Below are 21682 nucleotides of genomic sequence, written 5' to 3'. Positions count from 1 at the left end.
AGCCCTCTTGTTCTACAGCAGCCAGCAATGTATTTCCAGTGTTGTCTTGTTAACAGTAGAAAAACTGCATGATCCATCTAAATAGGGAAGGTACACTGGCAAGGATGAATGGCCTGCCAGGCAAGTGTCTGTGATTCAGCAGTGACAATTCTTCTCCCCTTCACACCAGCCTGGCTGGCCTCTAGCTGCCATCCCAGGCCAGCGTGGCTGCAGCCACAGTAGCAGAGCTGAGCTGTGCCTGAGCTCTGTGCTGTGTCCTCGCCTCAGGCTCTGCCTGGGACCTGCACCCAAGGGTGAAGCTTAGCCAAGCCCTGGGCCCTGCAGAGGGGAAAATGAGAGCAAAGAGTTAGCTGGTAGCAGAAGGCTGACCCTCAGCCTTCACATTAAAGCCAGGGAATGCATAGCAAAGTCCTGCATAGACTCTGGGACAGTTATTTATTGAGGACTGTGGCTGATATTTACTTGCAGATTCTCACACTGGGATGCTCAGCAAAGCCATAACTCAAGGCAAGGATGGGAAGCACCAGGGAAGTTTAGTGCTTCTGCTGAAAGGATACATCCATCAGAGCTAAAATGCCTCTGCATGAATCGAAGCTGAACCCTCCTCCCAGGCTGGTTGTTTCATCTGCAAGGAATGGCAAAATAGAAGGAATTAGTGACAGCAAGGGGAGTGGGTAACAGAGGCATCAGGTCACCATTCAGAGGGAATGAGGACACCAGTCTGAACCTTCACATAATGAAAAAGCCAAGGATCTAGCTCCAGTTCTCAAACAGCATGAGCTACCTGCCAGGCTGAGGTCCACTGAGGGACTCTGACGTGCCTCAGACATCTCTACTGCTCCCTTCCCCAAGGACAGGTGCCCTGTTTGGGCTCACAGGTAACTACTCAGCACAATCTCTGCCCATCTGCCTGCTCTGATGGAAACTCTTCCCTCTTGATGTAAGGATAAGGGAAATGACAGTGACAGGAAAGGCTGTTTATGCCACATTAGTGAGTCCTAAAAGCACTCTGAGCTTTGTGCATGGTGGAGTTGGTTCGAGCCTTCCCGCTGTCCCTGTCTCATGCTACTTTTGAGGTGAGCAGGTTAAGGCTGGGAAATACTAAAAACCAGCCTGAGGCATCTACAGAGGAGCAATGCAGGCCAGGGCTGAACTGGGAGAAATGGGGTGACAGTGAGGAGAGCAGGAGGCACAGTTCCCTGGGGCGCTCACTGCTGCAGCCCAGCAGGGACTGAGCTCCTGCTGCAATTGGTGGGGCACAGGGCAGAAGGGGTGCTCATGGGGGCTACAGGCACATCCAGGAGAAGGACAGTGTGGGGTAGGATAGGTCTGTGAAGCAGAGGCTATATCCCTAGGCAGAACTGGGAGGGGGAGGGGAGGGTGAAATCTGGCTGTCAAGCAGATGCACAGCTTTGCTGAGGGCCATGCATTAAAGAGTCTGTTAGCAGCTGGTCTGGGTAGCATTGCCTTCTCCTTGTGATTATTATTTTTATTTTCTTTGAAATATAAAGCCAAACTGTTGTGCATATAAAGGAACCCTGGTGGAGGCAATTCTCATTCGTCAAGATCCAACAGTGCAGTAAACCATGCTAAGTATTTTTTGAGGACCATCAGGACACCCCTAAATCCTCTGTCTAATTTACACTACACTAAGGATAGGGAAGCACCAAAGGCTTTAGCTGTGTTGTAAAAGCTTTACCTTGCAGGATCACTTCATTAAGGAGTTGTTGCAGCTGCAAGGCATCAATAGTTGAGCCCTAATGCAGAATAAAATGCAAGTAGATATGTGAGCATAAAGTTTTCTCTTGTGTCACTTTTGCCTAAAACGTCTTTCCTCATGCACTGTGATAACCAAGAAGGACCTCTGCTTATATCAGCGGAGCAGCAGCACCCTCTCCAGATCACAAGAAAGCCCTCTGTGCTGCTGTGCCACTCTTTGCCCTTCCCTACAGGAGTTCACAGGGGAGCTACAGGCACTCCTGTCACCAAGAGGTATTTTCAGCAGTGACAGGAACACTTGCTGACCTCACCAAGCCCTAGCTGGGGAGCTGCCAATGGGCCGGCACAGCAGGCAGCTGGGTGAGTGGACTGGGAGCATGGGTGCTGCTGCCTGCTTCCCTCTGGGCTACCCATGGGTGACCCTGCCTGCCTCCCTCCTGAGACACCCCCAGGGCGTTCAGCATGGCAGCCCCTGTTCATTTTCACCTTCATGCATTGATAAAACTATTAACTGCAAGAAGCCCGCTGTGCAAAGGCTTTTGGCAGTGATTTTTTTCCCCCTCTTGACTAAGTCGAGGAGTTCTTTATAACAGTTTATTAAACCATTAAAAGCATCTCCTGTGAACATGCAGACTTTGGCTCTGAAAGAGCAGGAATCAATTACTGAAATGCTGACTGATGTCTGGCTTCCAAATTCCACAAAGGCAAATGGAAAACGATGCTGATGAGAGAGGGGAATACTCAAGGCTTTCTAATTGCTTTCAGTAAACAAACCAAAGCAAAAAAAAAAAAAAAAAAAGTATACATGCAAGCCCATCACCAGTATAACCACTAATCTCCAATCCTCTGTTGATATATGGGGCTAGCCAGGCTATCCCAGTGGAATGTCCCATTTTTCTAGGGGTTTTGGTAGGTCAGTTAACACTGTTTTCAGAGTATCCCTTGAGGATGGAGCTACATTTCCAGAAAACATTTTTCTAAATGGATTTGTTTCAACATCATAGATCAGTTTTCCTTTTTGCAAGATGTTTTAGATAGGATACCTGCTTCGCGTGTCTTAGGAAGACAGCCTTGTAGGAACTATCCTGGTTCTGTCTTGGTACATCCTGGATCAAAGACAAAGTATGCACATAAATAATTCTGTTGTAAACCAACGGGAGGCAAAAGTCTGCAGATCCAAACAGCACTTTAGAGAGGACAGGCAACGTACAGTACAGGTTGGAATTTTAACACCCCAGAGGTGAAGTGGTTTAGGAGTCAGGAACAGCTACTGCAATGAAGGAAGAAGCATCATCTGGATGTTATCACTCAGTACAAGCAGGAAGGAGCAGCTCAGGGCCTAAGGAAGACAGCAGAGCACATCCAGGGTGGAGTTCAGCGAGTCAGTACATGGTATAGAGATACAAAGCTTGATCCTTACTGATGGCCCTCAGCTGAAACCACTGGTTTAGGGCATGTGAAGATTCATGCGAACCAAGCAGAGAGCAGCAGCTTACTTTTATTTTCTCTTGCACCTTCTCAACGCCAAAGCAGGCTTGACTGTACCTGGGCAGTTGCAATTCAATGGTTAAGTCATTTTTTTCAACCCTCCGGTGAGGACATCCACCAGGCACTAAGAGGAACTATCCTTAACATTATAAAGTTTCCCAAAATAACTAAGCCTAAGCCCCAATGTCTTCAGCTCAGTGCGAGATAATTCACACCACTGAAGCCCAAATACCTGAACAAGAGAAAAAAGTGTGGGTACCATAATTCATCAAAGTCAAAACATTGGCTAATGACAACAGCTGAGTAAACTGACAGCTTGTCAGTGGAAAGAGATAATAAACCACCATTTACACTACCCCTCTAATGGGGCTTAATTGCGGGCTGTAAAATGAATCACAAGGAAAGGGCTCTGTTTTCTGTTCTCCTGAAGCAGCTTTACACCTTTGGCTTCAGAGACCTGCACTGAGTTTGCACTGCTATAAATAACAGCCTCGCAGCAGCAGGGTTTTGCAAGCAACCAGTGAGACAGCAGCATGGACTGGAGCAGCTCTGGCAAGAACAATTTGCACTCTTTACAGCAAGGAAGTCCAGCAGCAGGTAGTAGCTGGGCTAGACAGGCTGAAATGGGGGTTGAACTAGAGGCACAACCAGTTCTGAAGTGTAATTTCCCTTACATCTGTGAAGATATCCTGATAAAAATGAGAAGTAACCTGCTTTGGGCCTCACATCTATGGACTCCTGCGCTTTAGAGGGTGCAAGCGCTTAAACGAAGCCATTCCCATGGGCAAGGCATGTACGACCCTGCTTTTAGGTGTGAGGTCTTTTTAAAAGGGGTCAAACTCAAGCTGTGACTTCTTCATCAGTTTCCCCCCACTCTCCTCCTTAGATACATACCCATTTTACAGGCATTGCAAGAATTTAGTGTCTTTTAAATGCTCCCCTCCCCCGCTATATCTGGTTGCTCAGTGTTAAAGGTGGCAGACAGACAGGCCGACAGAGGGACTGTGTAAGATCTGTTTCCTTCAAAAATCAGGCTCTGAAAGACACACGCGTGAAGAGGAATAGCTTCAATGTCACTCCTGTCTCTAGAAGGGAACCCAGGCTGGTCACCTGCTCTCCCAGCAAGGTCCCAGAGTGCCAGATTCAAACTCTGGGCAAGGTACTGGGTGATGAAAGGAGAAGAGCAGAGTGGTGTCAGGTATGTAGGGAAGGAAGGGGTCAGCTCTCTGCAAACCATTCACCACCACCACCAGTATCTACATCAGTTTTCACAGACTCTTACCATAGGCAACGCTGGGCTGGGCAGGGAGTTTGTGATCCTAGAAAAAAAGTTACAAGAGTCAAACTGGAAGAGAACGGGCATTTTCAGAGCATTGATCTGCAGATGTGGCAGAAAGCAGGCATCACCCAGCCTGTTCCAGTTCATTCAAGACTGTTGCACCAGCCCTGGGTCTCTCTGCACAGGCAGACACGAGCATGCCTGAGTCTCTGGCTACTCTGGGTCTACTGCCCTCCCCAGGCCAGCCCTGCTGGCACCAGCAGCAGAGAAAGGGTAACTTGTCTCACTCTGAGCATGCCAGGACTAACCTCACCACACAGAAGACAGGACTGCCCTGCCCTGAGCCACACAAAATTTTCACCTGCTTTCTCTTTGCCTAGTTTAATAGTCAGGAATAAAAATAGCATCTGGGCTATTAAAATGTCTGCAGACTGCCTGAAATTGAGCTGAGGTCACCATTCCTTCTAAGACTCATTTAGTAGCAACATTCAATGCTCGATTTTTGCTTTTGGTAGATAAATTAGGCAAGCCAGATGCTATTTTTATAGCATCTACACTATTATATAGGCGAGTGCTGCAGAGACCCACAGGAAGGGGACCCCCAAGGTTGGCCTAGCTTAGGAAGCTCTGTGAGGGTCAGAGGCTCTTCTGGAAAGTGTTGCCTCCAAAGGCTGAGCCATCTTGTGCCTGACTCATCATGCTGAAGGCAGTCCAGCCCAGAGTACAGACCTCTCATGTTTGTTTTCCATAACTAGGGAGTTGCCTCAGTTGATTCTGGGCTGTTTTTGGCAGGGGCCAAAGCCTAGAAAGTAATCTCGCTGTTGAGATAGGGGCCTATGAAGTAAGAGCTGCAGTCACCTACGCTATAAAGCTAGCTGAAGGAAAACCACGACATGTGCTGAATGCTGGGGCTTGCTCTTTACATAAAGTACACCCAGATAGTTATGTGAAAATGTGGTAATAGCTGCCTTTGCAGCTTCAAGGCCCCTCTCATACCCACTCGGAGCCCTAGCAGCCTGTCTATGAGCTGGCTGGGTGAAAGGATCAAGATCCTTCGCTGCCCTTTGCTTCTCTAGGTCCAGCTCTGAGCAGAATGGGACCTGATCCATCTGCTGTCCAGCTGGCATAACACAAGAAACTACATAGCAGCTATTAAGCCAAACAAGCTCTTGGTTCTCCTTTCTGGGAAGAGAGACTTCCCCACAGCTGGGGGCAGGGCACCTCTCTCAATTATTGCTCACCTGTGTGGCACTTTGTTCCTCGGCTGAGACCCTCGGTAGCTGCAGGGGAGCTACTGCCCTGTTCTGCAGTGGCCACCCCTGTGCATCTGACTATACGTCTGATCCCCCCCAACATGGTGCTTAACACTCGGCTGTGTCTTGCCAACACGCTTCTAGAGTACATTAAAAGCAAATTGCCACATTAGTTATCTTGACGTTAAATTGTTAAATTCTGGCACACTGTAAGTCTGGGGCCTTTAAGGAGTACTTATCATCTTACTCATTGTCGCCTTGGTTCTTCATGAAAATTCGTAAGAGAAATTCAAATTCTTGGTCCTCTGTTGTAGAAGGAACAACAGCATAGGTTCCTGGGCTCAAGATAAAGCAGCTGGTCACATCTCGAGTCAGGGAAAAATTCTGTTTCAGGACTCTGGAGTTCTCCTGAAAGAAAAATACAGTTGGCTATCTCCCCTCCATGTCAGGAACCAAAGTAAATCAGCAGATGCACCCAACAGCAGCCTTACATTCCCACAGCTCTCTCAATACACGCTGCATCTAACACCCCTTGACCGTCCCCAGTGGCATGAAAAGCCCATCCAGGTGACAGACTTTGTTCAAGGACACATCAAAAATGCACAAGGGTGGAAGAACTTAAAGAAACAGAAGGCAAAATGAATGTAAGTGGATTTGAAGAGAACTTCAATTAACATTACAGAGTCTGGAGTTCATGAAGGAATCAAGGATGAATGTTTGTACTAAAACCTCCCTGAGATGTCCCTAGTGTGACTCAGAGTGGTCAGAGAGCTCACTGAGCATCTCACCCAGATGACTGCTTCAAGAATCACAACCCAAACTTTCCAGCATGTGTCACAAGAAAATAGAATATTTGGATCTTTCTCCTGTTATCCTAGTATTTTTGCTGAGACGAAACAAATGTAATGCAACAGCTATTACTATGATGACATGTAAAGATAGCATAATAAAAAACCCTTCTTAAATATATTCCCCCAAAATACGTCAGCATGTATAAATTCCATTTAGAATGGTTATATGGCGTGGCAGAGTTATTTATGAGCCATGCCTTTGGGAGACAATAACATAAAACTGCTATTTTGGGAGGAAAAAAAAAGATGACTACTGTTACAGACGGCTGGGAGGTATGTAGACTGCGAAGTATTATGGGTCATATCTTAAGCAGATAGAAATGGGCAGTGTTGCAAAGAAATAAGTGGTGTAATCCTTTTTTGACTTTTTGGGTCTCATTCCACATTCCTTCTGGTAAAAAGCAGAAGCAGATTAATTTCTCAACAGAGTCAAACCCGGTGTGAGGTAAGAATCAGCCTCTATAGGTTGCTCAGCAGTATCACACAACATTAAGCTTCCCTCACAGCCATGTATTAGTGTTCCTTGTCTGTATTTAATCAAAGGCTTCCTAGAGCTATCAGGTATGGCCATTCTGGTTTGCATCCCTACCTGCGCTGCATCCCCCTCTCATCCTGCCAAGGAATACACTCTTTTACACAGCAACAATTTGATGTAGCTCAAAAGGTACTGAATAATGCTGCTAATGAATAATGGCAGTGAAAGCAGTTTGGGAAGAGTGAAGCCACATGAATTGTAGCAATTGCACTCTTTTTGCACAAAGAAAACACCTTGTAAACTTTCACATAAAGATGCCACTTCTGACCGCCCTCAGGCACTGAGACTAGACACTGGGAAATAAACTGAGGGAATAGCACTGCACACCTACCCTGGTTTTAGCTCCTGGACTTGACTTTTGCTGCTACCAGGGCAGGACGCTGGGCTGGCTGTGAGGAGCTGGTAGACCAGCTCTCATGTTGAAATACTTGGGCTGTGTCCATGGGGGAATATTTTCTGTGTAATATGCTGTATGGATCTGTACCAGTCTCATTATGTTACTAAAAGCTATGGCGTGACGGAGCAGCATAACTGTCCCCTTTTTGCTCATTGACCAGGTGCTCCAAAGTAGTCCTCTCGCCTCTAGTAGTGGTCTGTCCTGGGCTTGCTTTTCAGCTCCGTGTGGGAAATCACCTAAGATCAGAAGCCCAGACTGGGTTTGGAGGTGAGCTATGGGCTGACAGCCCACAGAACCCATGTCATCCAGATTTGACATACTCCTCAAATCCTTGGGAACATAGCAAGAAAGAGAAAAACTAAATGAACACACCTAAGCATCAACTGGAAGGGAAGAAAGAAATTTCAAATATAAAGCAAGAATAGAGAAAATCTGCTTCCTAGTCTACTACTTGATTAAACAACCTCTTTTCAAGGGACCCAGGATCTATGCCATCACCTCCCAGTGAGGGTCACTTCTGTTATAACAGGCAACAAATCAAGGTGGACATGCATCATGTAAGAGCATGCAGGGACCACCATGTCTTGTGACTGTTGAGGGACAGCTGATGAGGATACTGGAAGGAGCAAGTTCCCCATCTACCAGGAGCAGCAGCTCTTTCCGAGTGGCACAATTGGCCCCACAGAGTCCTACAGCTCTTATATACCTGTGCCTGGCAGGGGATCTCCTTGCATAGGCATAGTGAATTCCACTTGCTGGGTGGATGCTCTTTTTATGACATCTTTTGTTTCTCAGACACTGTTTTTTATGAGCTACAAAGCCATGCTCTTCCTTTACAAGGAGCTGTTATACTTACGGCGTCAATTACTCAAAGTCTGGGACTAGGGCAAACCTCTCCAGTGATCAGGAGAATGTGAAGTTAGGATCATAGCAATCTCTGCTTCCTTTTACTCTTCAGGTTAAGAACAATCCTCTCCCACCCTCCTCAGCCAACAACAAAAACACTTTGGAAAAGGCCAGCATCCATTTGCACTAGCAATTGTGCCTTCAGTAAGCTTGGTAATGCTCTGACAACAACTGCCCTTGAAATGGCATCTCCCTGGACAGTCACCAAGAAAAAATCCCAGGGAAATAGTATTGCAGGTCCCAGGTATCTGGGATGGATTACCTCCGCGCTGGTCTTGAGCAAAGCCTTCCATGTATTTGGTAAATGGGTTTTGCATGGCATATCTGTGTTAGAAAAGAGGGGATGAGTAAGACAGGCCCATTTCGTGGAAAAAGGGGCCATTTGCTTCCCCACTAGACCTGGAGTACAGCTCAAGTACCATGGTTAGTGCTGGCTGTCATGCCTCTGCCAGGCCAGCAAGGCACAGCACCAGTACCGCTGGGCACAGAGGATATTGCCCTGGCACATCTTGTAACACAGGGACTCCCTGAATTTCCCAGGGCTGTTTTGGGATGCTACAGAACTAAAAGTTCAACCTTTCCTCTCTTCAGACATGAATAAGGGGAACTAAGCCTGGTTAACTCTACTTTCCCTGCAATGTTCTATGATAGAAGGCATCCAGAAATTCACTCGAAATACTGACTGCTCTCTTTTCACAGCCCAAAAGGCAACTGAGTCTTTCACTTCCATGTACAGGAACAATACACCACACAGAAAAACAACAGTGCCTACATGATACCTGATTGTGCTTACCGTGGTGATAAAAAAGCCAATCTTCAGGATTTTTGCACCCTTCATATCCTTGGCATGTTTTTGCATAAGCGAAATGACTACATTATAGGATTTTGGGTCATCATCTGGTACTTTGAAAAAATACTGAGGGTTCGTTGAAACTGCACCTGCTGAGAAAGTGTTAATAGATTAATAGCAGCCACATAGATGTCCCAGTAGTAGTCTATTGCGTAAGATCTTTCTTATACGGACCCAGAGCAATAGGTAGTTACTGGTCCAAGATCCTTTCAATACAACAGAGGACTATAGTCTCTACATTACCAGCTGGAGTTGAGGTATCTGGAGTTAAACTAATTGCACATGAATCATTCTAGAAATCTCTGGAAAAGTCATAAAAGTCGTGTAAATTTCTCAACCCCCCTTACGTCTGCTTCACCTACACGGCACACTTCCCCTGAGGTAGAAAAGCAGCGATTCTTAGCCACCTGACCCAGTGGCTGAGCTGAAAAAGACCGTGGCTTGGAGGTCATAAACACATAAAAGAAAAACACAAAATGGTCCAAAGATATCCTCTCCTTCCTTCCTGTTAGTGTTTGTGATGGGCAAGACAGGGTGTTGGGCACCAGAGAGAAAAGGCTTCTTCTTGGCCAAAGTTTTGGTTGACAGGAAGCATCCCCAATAAGAAAGCAGCAAAATGCCGAAACTGGGGAAAAAAGGACTGAGATGGCAGCAACTGCTTAAACTAGTCTAGACATTAAGCCATGCAGGTGTGTTGGGTGGCCTTCAAAGCGGCAATTTAGCCTCAGTTCAGCCCCTGCACCTCTTTGCTTAGCCCCAGTGCCCATGGTGTGCAGCAGCACAGTCATTGCTTTGTTGTCACCCCTCAAGACATGGTGACCAAGTCATGAGGAGGGGGCTGAAACCCGTAAGCTGAAATCTGCTAAGTCAGGGATCAGCGTTGCAGAAAAAAAGAAGCTCCTTCACTAACCGCATGCTACCATCTTAGATTAAAAACAGAGCTCAAATAGCGATGCAACTGTAAAATAAGTAGGATAAGACAATATAATATAAAAATAAAAAAATCAAACTACTAATAATCAGTTTGCAATGCCAGAAGAGGCCTTGCACAGGCAGTAAAACCAATGATCTTTATCTGCTCTAAGGCCTTTCTATCTTTGAAAATAGCTTTGTAGCACAATTATTTAATTTCATAACCATTTAATTTCAGAGTATTTCTCGCTCCATAAAATCAGCTACATATTTGCCAGACCTCTGATGAGGTCCCCAGTAACACCTACTGCAACTGGCTGAAAGAAGGTAGACAAGCACATTTTGTTTGAAAGAGTTCAGGGTTTCTAAATCACAAGCCTCTTGTTTTAACTCAGCAGCCAGTGCTGCTGCTTTGTTTCTGCCTCTTTAGCTGGTAGGTCATATAACGGGAAAGGGCATGAACAACTGGCAATCAATATTTCTGCCATTCGATGCTCAGAGTGATTGTTTTACTGTAAGCACCAGTGGAGAGGAAGAGAGGGCCGGGTGATTGCAGTGAGAGTTCATTACCTGGGGAATAGTTGTTCCTGCCGGTGACAAGGACCGGGCTCCACAGGCTGATGTGCCTCTCCACAGACCATGTTGTGCAGTGCTGATCTCCAAAGTCCAAAAACGTTGGGGTGCTGTTACATATATACAGCCAGGAAAACTGCTCCTGGAAGTTTTCACAGGACATCCTGCAGAGAACAAAATCTCACTTTTCAGTTTGAAAGTCATGTTTGAGACTTAGGTACTCACGTTCACTCCCCATATCTTTATAAGGGGATTATGGAGAGCACTTGCAGGCTGTAGCCGAGCTGGCTGGTACCTTGCAGAAGAGGTCAGCTCTCAGTGCATTTGGGCTGCCCTAACCACACCTAAAGCCCCTGTGAAATTACAGGGCATGTGCAGTAGTACCTAAGTGGAGCCCTGCTATCTCCAATACATCTCTCATACTGCATCTTGCTTTGTCCCTCTGCAGCGTCCTGCCCACATTCATGTGTTGCTCAAGTCTGTAGCATCTATCTCAGACCAGCCTGCTGTTCCCCTGCTCTCAGAGCTTCATGGGGCAAGTATGCACTTTCTGAATACCAATAGCTTTTCTAAAGGATGGCTGGTAGAGAATGGACTGAGAGCAGGCCTGAGGAGAAAGACTTGGGGGTGTTGGTTGACAAGAAGCTCAACATGACCCGACAATGTGCTCTTGCAGCCCAGAAAGACAACCATATCCGGGGCTGCATCGAAAAAAGCATGCCAGCAGGGTGAGGGAGGTGATTCTTCCCCTCTACTTCGCTCTCCCAAGACCCCATCTGCAGTGCTGCATTCATCTTTGGGTCCTCCAACATAAGAAGGACTTGGGCCTGTTGGAGTAAGTCCAGAGGAGGGCCATGAAGATGATGAGAGGGCTGGAGCACTTCTCCTATGGAGACAGGCTGAAATAATTGGGGTTGTTCAGCCTGGAGAAGAGAAGGCTCCAGGGAGACCTTATAGTGGCCTTTCAGTACCTAAAGGAGCCCTACAGGAAAGCTGGAGAGGGACTTTTTACAGGGGCATGTAGCGATAGGACAAGGGGGAATAGTTTTAAACTGAAAGAGGGTAGACTTAAGATTAGATATAAGGAAGAAATTCTTCATTATGAGCGGTAAGGCACTGGAACAGGTTGCCCAGAGAAGCTGTGGGTGCCCCATCCCTGGCAGTGTTCAAGGCCAGGCTGGACGGGGCTTTGGGCAACCTGGTCTAGTGGGAGGTGTCCGTGCCTATGGCAGGGGGGTTGGAACTAGGTGACCTTTAAGGTTGCTTCCGTCCCAAACCATTCTATGATGCCTCACACATGGCTAAACTGGATCTGAGAGTAATCAGAGGCAGGGAAGAACCACAAGAACCTACAAAGCAGTCAAGTGCACAAGTTGTATGACCTGCTCAGCCACCTGTCCCTTCCAAGCACCAGCCAGTCCAAGATTCAAGCTAGGCGTTTTATGGGGAAGGGCAGTGTGGCAAAATGACTAGGTCTCAGGGAGCTGGATTTTTAGTTCTCTCACTGTTTATTTTTTTCAGCAGTGTGTCACTTAACCTTGGCCAACTCCATTTCTCCAGGCCTTGTTTCCTCTGAAACCATGGGGTCAGGACAACCTCCACTTTGCTGTTTGCGCACAGCTAACACAGGGTACCTTGAGCCATCACTAAGAGCAGAGAACTGCCTAAATGTCTCTTTTCATAATCAACACAAACAAAAAAACCCTGATAAACAGAAAGATTGATAGGGAAATACCAGAATTCTCCATCGTCCTTATTTCTGAGGAGAGCTTCTCTGCATTGAGGCTCAACATGGTCCCACTGAGGAGAGCTGCAAACAGGAACAAATCAACAAGCAGATGTGAGGCATAATTTTCCATATCTTTGGTGAGCCCATTCCTCTAAGCAGCCTGTCATGTCATGAGGGATCAGGACAAGTGAGCAAACTGCAGGTTTGGAACAGAACTGTGCTCAATACCTTCAAAGCCAAGACCAGAAAACAGAGCTCTGCGCCTTTGCTGTGCCTGAGTTGCCCACCCTGGGATGGGGAATCCTGCCTCTGACCTCCAAGCCCTGGTCAGCTGTCCCCCTGCTGCAGAGGTTAGTGAGGTACCAAGGCATAGCACTCTGAAGTGCTGATATTACATTGGCATGTAGAGGGCACATTAGCCAGTCAAATGTGTTGTTTCCAAGCAGCATGTTTATAATTAAGTGATAATTGTACTTTCTGCAGAGTTTAAGATAAATAAACAGAGCATGAATCAATAATTTATTGATTTATGCAGCTTACCTGTGAACGCACTCTACTGACATTTCAATTACAGTTAGGATTATAGTTCACCCTTCCAAAAAATGGGAGGATGCTGCCTGAGCAGATAGCTGTTATCCCAGCCTTGAACATGTCTCCACCACCCGCCAACCCATTGAGATGCAACACGCCTGACTTTTCTCAGCGGAGAGGTTATGAGTGATCCCAGCAACAGGGACAGGTGGGATGCTATTAAAGCACCGAAGAGTGATACGTGTACATCTCTCTAGTCAGGAAAACGCTGATGCAATTCCATCAGGAAAACTAACGTCTATTTATTTACAAAACACTATTGCACTCTTCCTCTGTACCATTCTTTTCCTCAGGAAAGTGAAGTTAGCTTATACGCACAGAAGCAAAGTCGTCCTTGCATCTCCAAAGCTGCATGTAGGCTCCAAAAGGTCAGTTCAAGCCATCCAGCAGCACTTTGCTTTTGCTATAACCAAGGACCCTTTTTGTCTCTCTGTGTTCAATACTGCATAAAAATACTGCCCTACTCTCACAGACGCTGCTAACCATCCTCTTCCTAGATCCCCCCCTTATGGGAGGGGAAGAAGGAGCAGGAAGGTGGATGCATGACCACTGCAGGACAATTCAGTAGAAGAAGTCAGCCAGCATCTAGGGGAACGGCCAGAGCTTACTGCAGGTAATAACAACCCTTTCATCTTTATTTATCTGGAATTACCCACTGGGAAAAATGTACACATAGACAAAAAGGGATAGCTGAGCTAGAGCTAATGAGGAACACATATAAAACCAATGCTGCATTAGTTTTCCCTGGGCTGGATTTCTGCGGGCAGTTGCTTTGCAGATGGAAGTAACACTTATAATGAATTGATTTAGAAATGTCTGCTTCATTATAAGGGGTGCAAGGCAGAGGTCCTTTACAATAAGCCTATAAAAGGGTGATTCTCCTTAAAGCTTTAAGACCATACCCATCACTCCAGGGCCCCTTCCACTCCCCATGGCCCCATGGATTCCAGATTCTGATGATATGTTTCCAGCCATTCTTGTAGCGTATCTGTAAAGAGGAAAGCAAAACATACTTCGTCACAGCTTTTCACAATTGTGATATTCAGTGAAGAGATGATGGATCTTCTTCTATACACCGGAGACCTGGTTTAACTTCTGATCTCACTTGAGTGCAGCTAAAAATCAGTGCTTTTTCCTACATTGTAAAGGCGAGTGGGAGAAAACTAGTCCATTTTGCTTTCCTGAGACAGTGAATAGCTGACACAGAGGGAAGACGCAGCGTTCCTGCTACACAGAATGACTTCAACAGCCTTGGGAAATTCTAGTGCCTAACTCTGCACATCTGATGCTGTGAGTCAGCAAAGGCAGAGACTTTGAGGAATGAGGTCACCAGACTGCCTGGAGTGAGTATCAACAGCACGGAGAGATGATGATAAACAGAATCTGTAGCTATCTACAGTACTGTGGTTTCCAATAGCTGGAGTTTCTGTGCTTTTCTCCTCTTGCTGTCACTGGTTTAAGCGAGAAGCAACCCACTTGTGCCAGTGAATCCAAAATGGTGTAAGTGGAAAGGAGAAGCAAACCTGTTGTTTCTGGCTTTGCTTACACTCACAGGCAGTATTGGAAACAAATGCCATGGCAGTTTCTTCCCATACAAAGGCCCAATCCCTGGCCATCCTCAAATAATTTCCCCATCGGACACCCCCCTGGATGCCTTGGCGCTCCTGTAAGGCGAGGCAAGACTGTTTCTGCTCTCTGCAGACATCATGAGCAGCAGGAAGCTCAAACAGCCTGCTTCCTCTCCAACAGGATTTGGGATCCTTCCACCCCTGTCTTGAGGAGAGCCAGCTGGAGACTCCTCTGGAGCCTGTCAAACCCCATCCTTCCATTTTGGAGCCTCTTGGCTATGAGAAAGTGTCCTCCAAGAGGAAGCACGCTGACAATAATGATGGCACCAAGCATGCCACGGCATGAGGGGCTATGAACCAAGGCCAAGGTCAGACAGGAAACCATTAAAGAGAGGGGGACAAGGGAGAAAATTGCTTACAGAAAACAATGTCCCCTTTCCAAAGTACTGTAGGTTCTGAGATTTAAAATGTGTTGTAGCGATTTTGCTTTCTAGCATAGCCATTGTTTGGTTTCCACCTCGGCCTTGCTCACTATTAACTCTCCCTGTGTGCACTGCAGCTTACTGGAGTAAGGCATGTTCTGACTTCTGGTTGTAAAAAATCCGTCATTTCTTTGGATTTGTATGATAAATTGGTCCTGTTTTCAGATCAGCTATATTAATATCTTGCCAGGAAAAGTTCTGCATGAATAGAACAGCTTTAAAAGATGAAGAAATGCTGTTCTTGAACCAGCAAGTTATTTATTTATCACACCCTGAATTTTGGCAGCTTGTGGTTGAGCTGAACAAATGTAGATTTGCATCACGCGACAAAACCCACAATTTCAGCCAGTGCTTCTATTCCCATTAGAAATAGAAAAATGAATTTTTTAAGAGTCAGCACGGAATGAAAATCCCCAGAAATTCTATATTTGCTTTAAAGTGTCACAAACCAAAAGTGCATTTAAGTTGCATTTTTCCATTAGAAAAAAATTATAGGATTCGGATATCCTCTGTCTTCCCATTGAGCCAGAACCCTTCCATCTCCTGGAATTTGCACTATGAGCTTTCAACAATCCCTCCTAATTGTGAAGCTAATTAAAGTTACTCTGAATGGAACAGCAGTGTGACTGCACTGTAGTAGATCACCAGTACAAGACCACCAGGCAGGAACGAGTCCTCGATCTTACCTTTGCAGCTCCTGTGACAGTGTAAGCATGACCCTGTACAATCCCATTCCTCAGCTCTATGTTCCTCCTCAGCTGCAGAAGGGAGAAAGCACAGCTTTTAGCTCTCTGCCACACTGGCAAAGGTATGGCCATCAGCTCCCAGAACTGTCATTTGGCATGGCAGAAAAAAAGTTTGGTTTTGACTACGGCAGTATCTCAGATACACTGGCTCCAGAGGGCTGTGACTGTTCCCACTGCAGCCATAAGCAGGCCAGTACATTTAACAAAACTAAAGATCTTCACATATTTCCAAGGCCTTCAATGTTCCAGGGCTGCCGCAACTGCAGAACGACCTAGACTGGATCACTGTCAGAACTTCCCTGCCACCCACAGCTCAGTGCCAGCCATCTGAGCTGAGGGGCTAGTCCTTGGCTTGTTTGCAACAGCTGAGCTTTGTGTCCCAACAAACCAGGCACTACAGCAGCTATGTCACACACTTTGCAGTCTCCCCTGACATGCTGTAAGGGAAGCTTTAGCAAACTTTTAGCAAGATACTTTCTGACATCACAAAGCCTTTTGCAAGTTCCCAGCATTAACACCAGTAGCCTGCGAATCACAATGCGATAATAGCATCCTCTCACAGAAGAGAGGTGCCTTTTGGTCTTGCTAGAGTCAATCACAAAGCTGTAAGGCCAAAATCAGCCCTGCTGTGAGAGGATACCACTCTATAGCTGTGGAATCATCCAGGAGAGAAGCCACAGACCCGTCTCTGACAGACCAATCCATCTACCTGAAAGCCTTTACATTCCTGACTGCATAACGTTAACTACTTTCTGCTGCCAAATCTCTTCAGGCATCCATGAACTATAACTATTGCACAGAGAGATTACAGACTTCCTTTTTCACTCAGAACAACCTTATTGCAAACACAGTAAGCCAAGAAAGGCAGGCTACTGGCCCTATGACTCACCTGGCCTGAGGTGCTACACCCCATCAGGCACTGAGATTTGTCAGCTGCTTTCAATATCTCCTCCAGATCAGGAGGGGGATCCTTCAATGAAAACTGCATTTGGACTCCACCTGTGAGGTCTACTAAAGCATCAGAAATGTAGCCTCCATGCAAGTTCTGGTAGGAGCCCTGCAATCTGGGGGAAAAAAAAAAAAAAAGAAAAAAAAAAGTTAATTATTCCTTGCACTATGTTTTAATAAAGAACGTACAATGATGGCTTCCAAAATGGACATGGGGGGACCCTGGGGTGTGCAGACACTGGGGAGAGGCAATGAAAGGAAACATGATTGAAACACATGGCCAGACACAACACATGCCCTGCGGAATGATGAGGCAAAGAGGTACTTTTCCTACATATCCACCCACATCAGAGGCAGCTGTCTAGAGTCATTTACAGACAATGGAAAATAATAAGGTGTATCTCAGGCCAACGCAGACATTTTAGGGAGCTGTGCTGCATCTCATCTTGAAGTATCCAGTTTCCTTCTTCTGAACAGGAAGGGAGCCAAGGGTGCCTAGTTCAAATGGATATTTCAGATCAAATGGAGCTGAACTGTTATTCTCTCCATCAGATTTTGTCACGACTCTTCACAAAAATGTTCGGTATCCCTTTTGTAGATGAGAAATAGGAAGAAAAAGAGAGGTGAAAGTATCTGCCCATGCTCCCGAGGCAAGACAGCACTGTTCCCAGTTCACTCTGCTAGACTGCAATAATAGGATAATAATATAATATTGCCAACACAGTCCTTGTTGTTTTTATCATGTGCTTTTTATTGGGACAGCAAATAAGCTGGAACATGGTGTACTTACAACAGGTAGAGCATGCTGTTAAACCCCACCATACACACTGTATTTAATGAATGTAATCAAATGAAGTCTGCAGCTAATTATATTTTGAAGGGTTGTCCTTGTCCTACACTGATGAAAAGAATTTGTCATGGGCACTGGGGAAAAACTTCTCAAATTGGAATCTCATAAACAGCATCGCTTGCAACTTTAATTTAATAGAGGTTTGGTTTGCTTTGTAATTAAAATCTTATGCAGCAAATTGATACTGAATCCTGAGTCAACTTTTCTGAGATAACTCAGGGCAAAATGCATCTTATTCCTGAGTCACTCAGATGCTGCTTTAACATTTGCTTATTCCTGACCAAATGTGCCAAAATAATGAGCTCTCTTCTTCGGTTCCTCTCTCTCTACTGCATTGCAAATGTTATCCAGCTTGATGTAGGGTATGTGTACCAAGTTCCAGCCCTTTGTATTACCCCTAGCACAGGAATTTCTCTTCAGTGTATTTAATAATGGGCTATGTTACAGATGCTAGAGGACCGCACTCTGATCCCTTTGCTCCTCAGAGTATCTTTTTAAAATTATTATCTCTTTATTAAATGTTATTAACCCTGCGGTGCACTGGGGAACTCAGCCAAGTGGCAGAGCTCTCTGTGTGAATTGAGAGGAGCTGACCAGCAACTCACAGTGCGCATGTGTTGTGCTTGCTGGGCATGCTCTTCAGTTACGCTTCCTTTCATTGCCCTCTCCAAATATCTGCACGATCTCTCATCGGTAACTGTAAACAGAGGTAATCCCTGCTTAGAGTCTGCAGTTTTAAACAGAGGCAAATACAGAAAGGAAAACAAGGAAGTTTGCTTAAAGCAAGGAGATGCCCAGCTCCTTTCGTGTCACCAGCCATCGCCCTGTTCATTTTACTTCTCTCGGGCGTCACATCCCAGAGTAGGACTGGGTACATTTAGGTCTTCAGCCTGAGACCAACATCTCCAGGTTTTGCTGGCCCTGTGGTCACACAGTTCCTTGCATAAGCACAGTACAACATATATAGCTGTTAGCCTGAACTCCTCCTGGTATGCTTTGGGCTGAGGGTGAAACCACTCGTAGAAAGCAATCAGCGCTGGGTAGAAGAATAGACCAGGTGTATTTACTTGGCATATGCTTTTTCCAGCAAGGATGGCCAGAATTCATTTGATGTTCGAGGGTGTACAGACAGGTATCTTCCGTTTAGGAATGGCAACCGGTCATCTATCACTACATCCACCCAGTCTCCATATTGCCAGAACTGGAAATAAAAAATAAAATAAAATAAAAATATTTTTTTTAAAAAAAAGGAAGAGAAAAGAATGAACTTCTTTTAAGAGCTAATATTCATGCCAAGCAACAGCTTCCTGAAATAGCGCAGGAATTAGTCTAAAGCATGGATACGTGCAAGTTCTCCCCTGAACTGCTCCAGGCTAATGGTCCATCCACATTGTTAAAAAAACTACCAAGTGGCTGGATTTCCCGGTGTCAGGGGGAGTCATCTGGGAATATAAATAGTCCTGCTATCAGTGGGAGGAGAGACTCAACATGAGAAATATGCTAATATTCTTAGGCAATAGCAAGCATTCAAGATGATAAAGAACAATCACGCAGATGGTTCAGTAAGCCTCACTCCTCAGCTGCACTTGGATTTTCCCCTGCAGCACAGCTCTTGGCCAGAGAGCCTCTGTCAAGATCCAGTCTCTAGATTTTCTTTCCTCTTTGTTTCAATTAAGAATCTGATGTGCTGTCATGGACAGGAACAGTGTAGTGACTAAAGACTGTTTTGAGGTGTTATCTATCTCCCTGATAGATGAGGAGATCACAGGCAGTCTCTCCAGCGTGTGGACAGAGCAGGTGTTTCTCCAGCTGATGAAACCTTTCAAGGGAGAAGATAGGGGAAGAGAACTGTGGGGATGAACTAAAGGAGCCATTTCCAGAGTCATTAGCAGATTAATGTAGCTTAGCATGATTCGCAATCATAAGAGGCCAAGCTCTTATTTGCAGTAATGCTAAGGACTCCAGTGGAAGTATGCCAGCAATAGATTTAGTCTAGCATGATTTTATTTCAACAGCTTTGGTCAATGAAAAAAAAAAAACAAAACCAAACCAAATGAGCTGTTCTGTTAGAAAAGCAGAAGACCAGATCTGCCCAGCAGCAAAGCAGCTTACGGCCTGCTAAGCTGAAAGCAGGCTTGATCCTACTTACTTTCTGCCTCACCCCAGCCTCTCACTTCCTACATTAGTGGCAGCAGGAGGTGGCAGGGTTGGACTTTCCAAACTTAAGCTGCAGGAGTGGTTTGAGTCTTCCTGCTTGATTTTGGCAGGATGGAGTTTGAGGAAAAGCCTGCCACTGGCTGTCTCTGCCTGAAAGGGAGACAGACAAGAAGACAGTCCAAAGGGAACTGTCTTTTTGGTCACCTAATGTGCCCTCCTGTCACCCGTCAACACCTGGCAGCAGAATTCCATAGAGAAATGGTGTGACATCCAACACACTTCCCCACGGTGCTTCATGTGCAAACACAACAGGTAAACAAGGAGATTAATGAAATCCAAACCCACTGAGTGACATTTTTCCAAAAGCCAAGTTCCTTGGCCATCTTTGGTAGGGAGCTCAAGCTTAGAGACCTTCTGAATGCAGCACTGTATTTTTCTTCAGCTGGTTAAAGAGAACTGCTTTGTCCTGACTGCCTCAGACTTCCAGGTCGTGGTCTCATCTGAGCTCCACAAAGAGAGGAAAAGTCACAATGGGAATAAGAAACTTCATGAAAGCCCTAGAATGCTCTGGAAGTGCAAGTGGTAAAGGAGAAACCCCTGTCTCCCATATGCCTTCAGAGAGGGCCAATTCCTTTGCTTTTTGGTTTGAAAATCTGGCTTCGTGAAATTTCTTTATACCCCCAGGACTTAAAGTACTGCAGCTGGGAACATGACAGTAAATGAAAGAAAATATCCCTATTTAGGCAGGCTGCAAAGAGGGAAGTTCTTTGCTCCCACGTTTGTGGTGAGCCTTTTAAATCAAGACTTCAATTTCCTGGGCTTATAAGAGGAGGAAAAAGTAATGGGCAGCTGCAAGATGACAACAACATGCCTAGAGTGCTGCTGCTCAGAGGAGGAATACTGTGTGGTTATTTTGCCTTCTTCTCCCCATCTTGACAGGGATCTTCGTGAAATCCAGTTCTGGAACTGAGCAAGGTAAAAATCCCACGCCTTTCAACCACTCTCTTCTGCGTGGTGTTAGAAGGCACCTTTGGGATGTGTCCTGAAATGGAGGCCTTGACTTCAGCTGGCCTTTAAAGATTTAAGCAGTTTCTTCCTGAGAGAGGGACTTTAACACTCAGGGCAGATCCATCCTGCTTTGAGCTGATGCGCTGTGCCAAGCCCCCCTATATTCCCTGCAGAATATTTCCGTTCGTTTCCCAGCTGAGCTGCTGCTGTTCATTATCACAAAGCATAGCACACCCTGCCTCACAGGCATCAGTTTCTGTGGCAGAGAAAGTGATTCCTGTACAAACACAGGACTAACTTAATGCCTAGTGAAATAACATCATTGTAATTATTCCCTAGATAAAAATGTCACCCATCTCAACTACAGCTGATGAAGTGCATAACACCCTTAACTCTTGCAGCTGAACAGCCAGTGTTGTGTAGGAAGGCTGGAGCAGCCCTTTGTATTCCTGAGAGGTAATATGCTCCAGATCCAAAAAGGTGAAAAAAAGTTATAAACTAAAATTTTTGTATTAGTATGTGATATGCCTTGTTTGTGATTCTTCACTGAACTGAGGACTGGTGACTTAGCCTGTGGATGGCAGTAAAATATTTTTGATGGAATAATTGAAAGGCACTGCCGAGAAGCATTTCCATTCAGAGAAGCTTTCTCAGGGGTTTACTGCTCAAGGAAAGCCAGAAACAGTTGCATTGATTTGCAGATGAGATGACAGGGAAAACATTTTCAAATACCGTAAGGTATTTATACTGCTTAAGATTTAAGGATTGCTCCTAACTAATCTTTTCAAAGCTCTCATGAAAGACAATCTAGCTTGCATCCTTTCAAAGTGTTTTAAGCAG

The 21682-nt window shown here is 45.6% G+C and overlaps 1 protein-coding gene across 1 annotated transcript in view; it reads right to left on the bottom strand.

The window, feature by feature from the left end:
- The window catches only part of LOC121096413 (calpain-13-like), a 43147-nt gene that overhangs the window by 9131 nt on the left and 12334 nt on the right, over window positions 1-21682 (bottom strand). Inside the window, exons 4-15 of the mRNA XM_040612327.1 lie at window positions 18745-18878; window positions 16769-16943; window positions 15820-15891; window positions 13986-14071; window positions 12499-12573; window positions 10761-10927; window positions 9222-9370; window positions 5987-6147; window positions 4490-4526; window positions 2763-2825; window positions 1700-1757; window positions 558-625 (exon numbers count right to left, since the gene is read on the bottom strand). Coding sequence (XP_040468261.1) covers window positions 558-625; window positions 1700-1757; window positions 2763-2825; window positions 4490-4526; window positions 5987-6147; window positions 9222-9370; window positions 10761-10927; window positions 12499-12573; window positions 13986-14071; window positions 15820-15891; window positions 16769-16943; window positions 18745-18878 — 1245 coding nt within the window. The remainder of the gene's footprint in view (window positions 1-557; window positions 626-1699; window positions 1758-2762; window positions 2826-4489; window positions 4527-5986; window positions 6148-9221; window positions 9371-10760; window positions 10928-12498; window positions 12574-13985; window positions 14072-15819; window positions 15892-16768; window positions 16944-18744; window positions 18879-21682) is intronic.

This window comes from Falco naumanni, chromosome 12, assembly GCF_017639655.2.
Source record: "Falco naumanni isolate bFalNau1 chromosome 12, bFalNau1.pat, whole genome shotgun sequence".
Taxonomy (NCBI): Eukaryota; Metazoa; Chordata; class Aves; order Falconiformes; family Falconidae; genus Falco; species Falco naumanni.
Note: the sequence above shows the minus strand (reverse complement) of the source record. Positions and strands in the feature narration are given on the sequence as shown.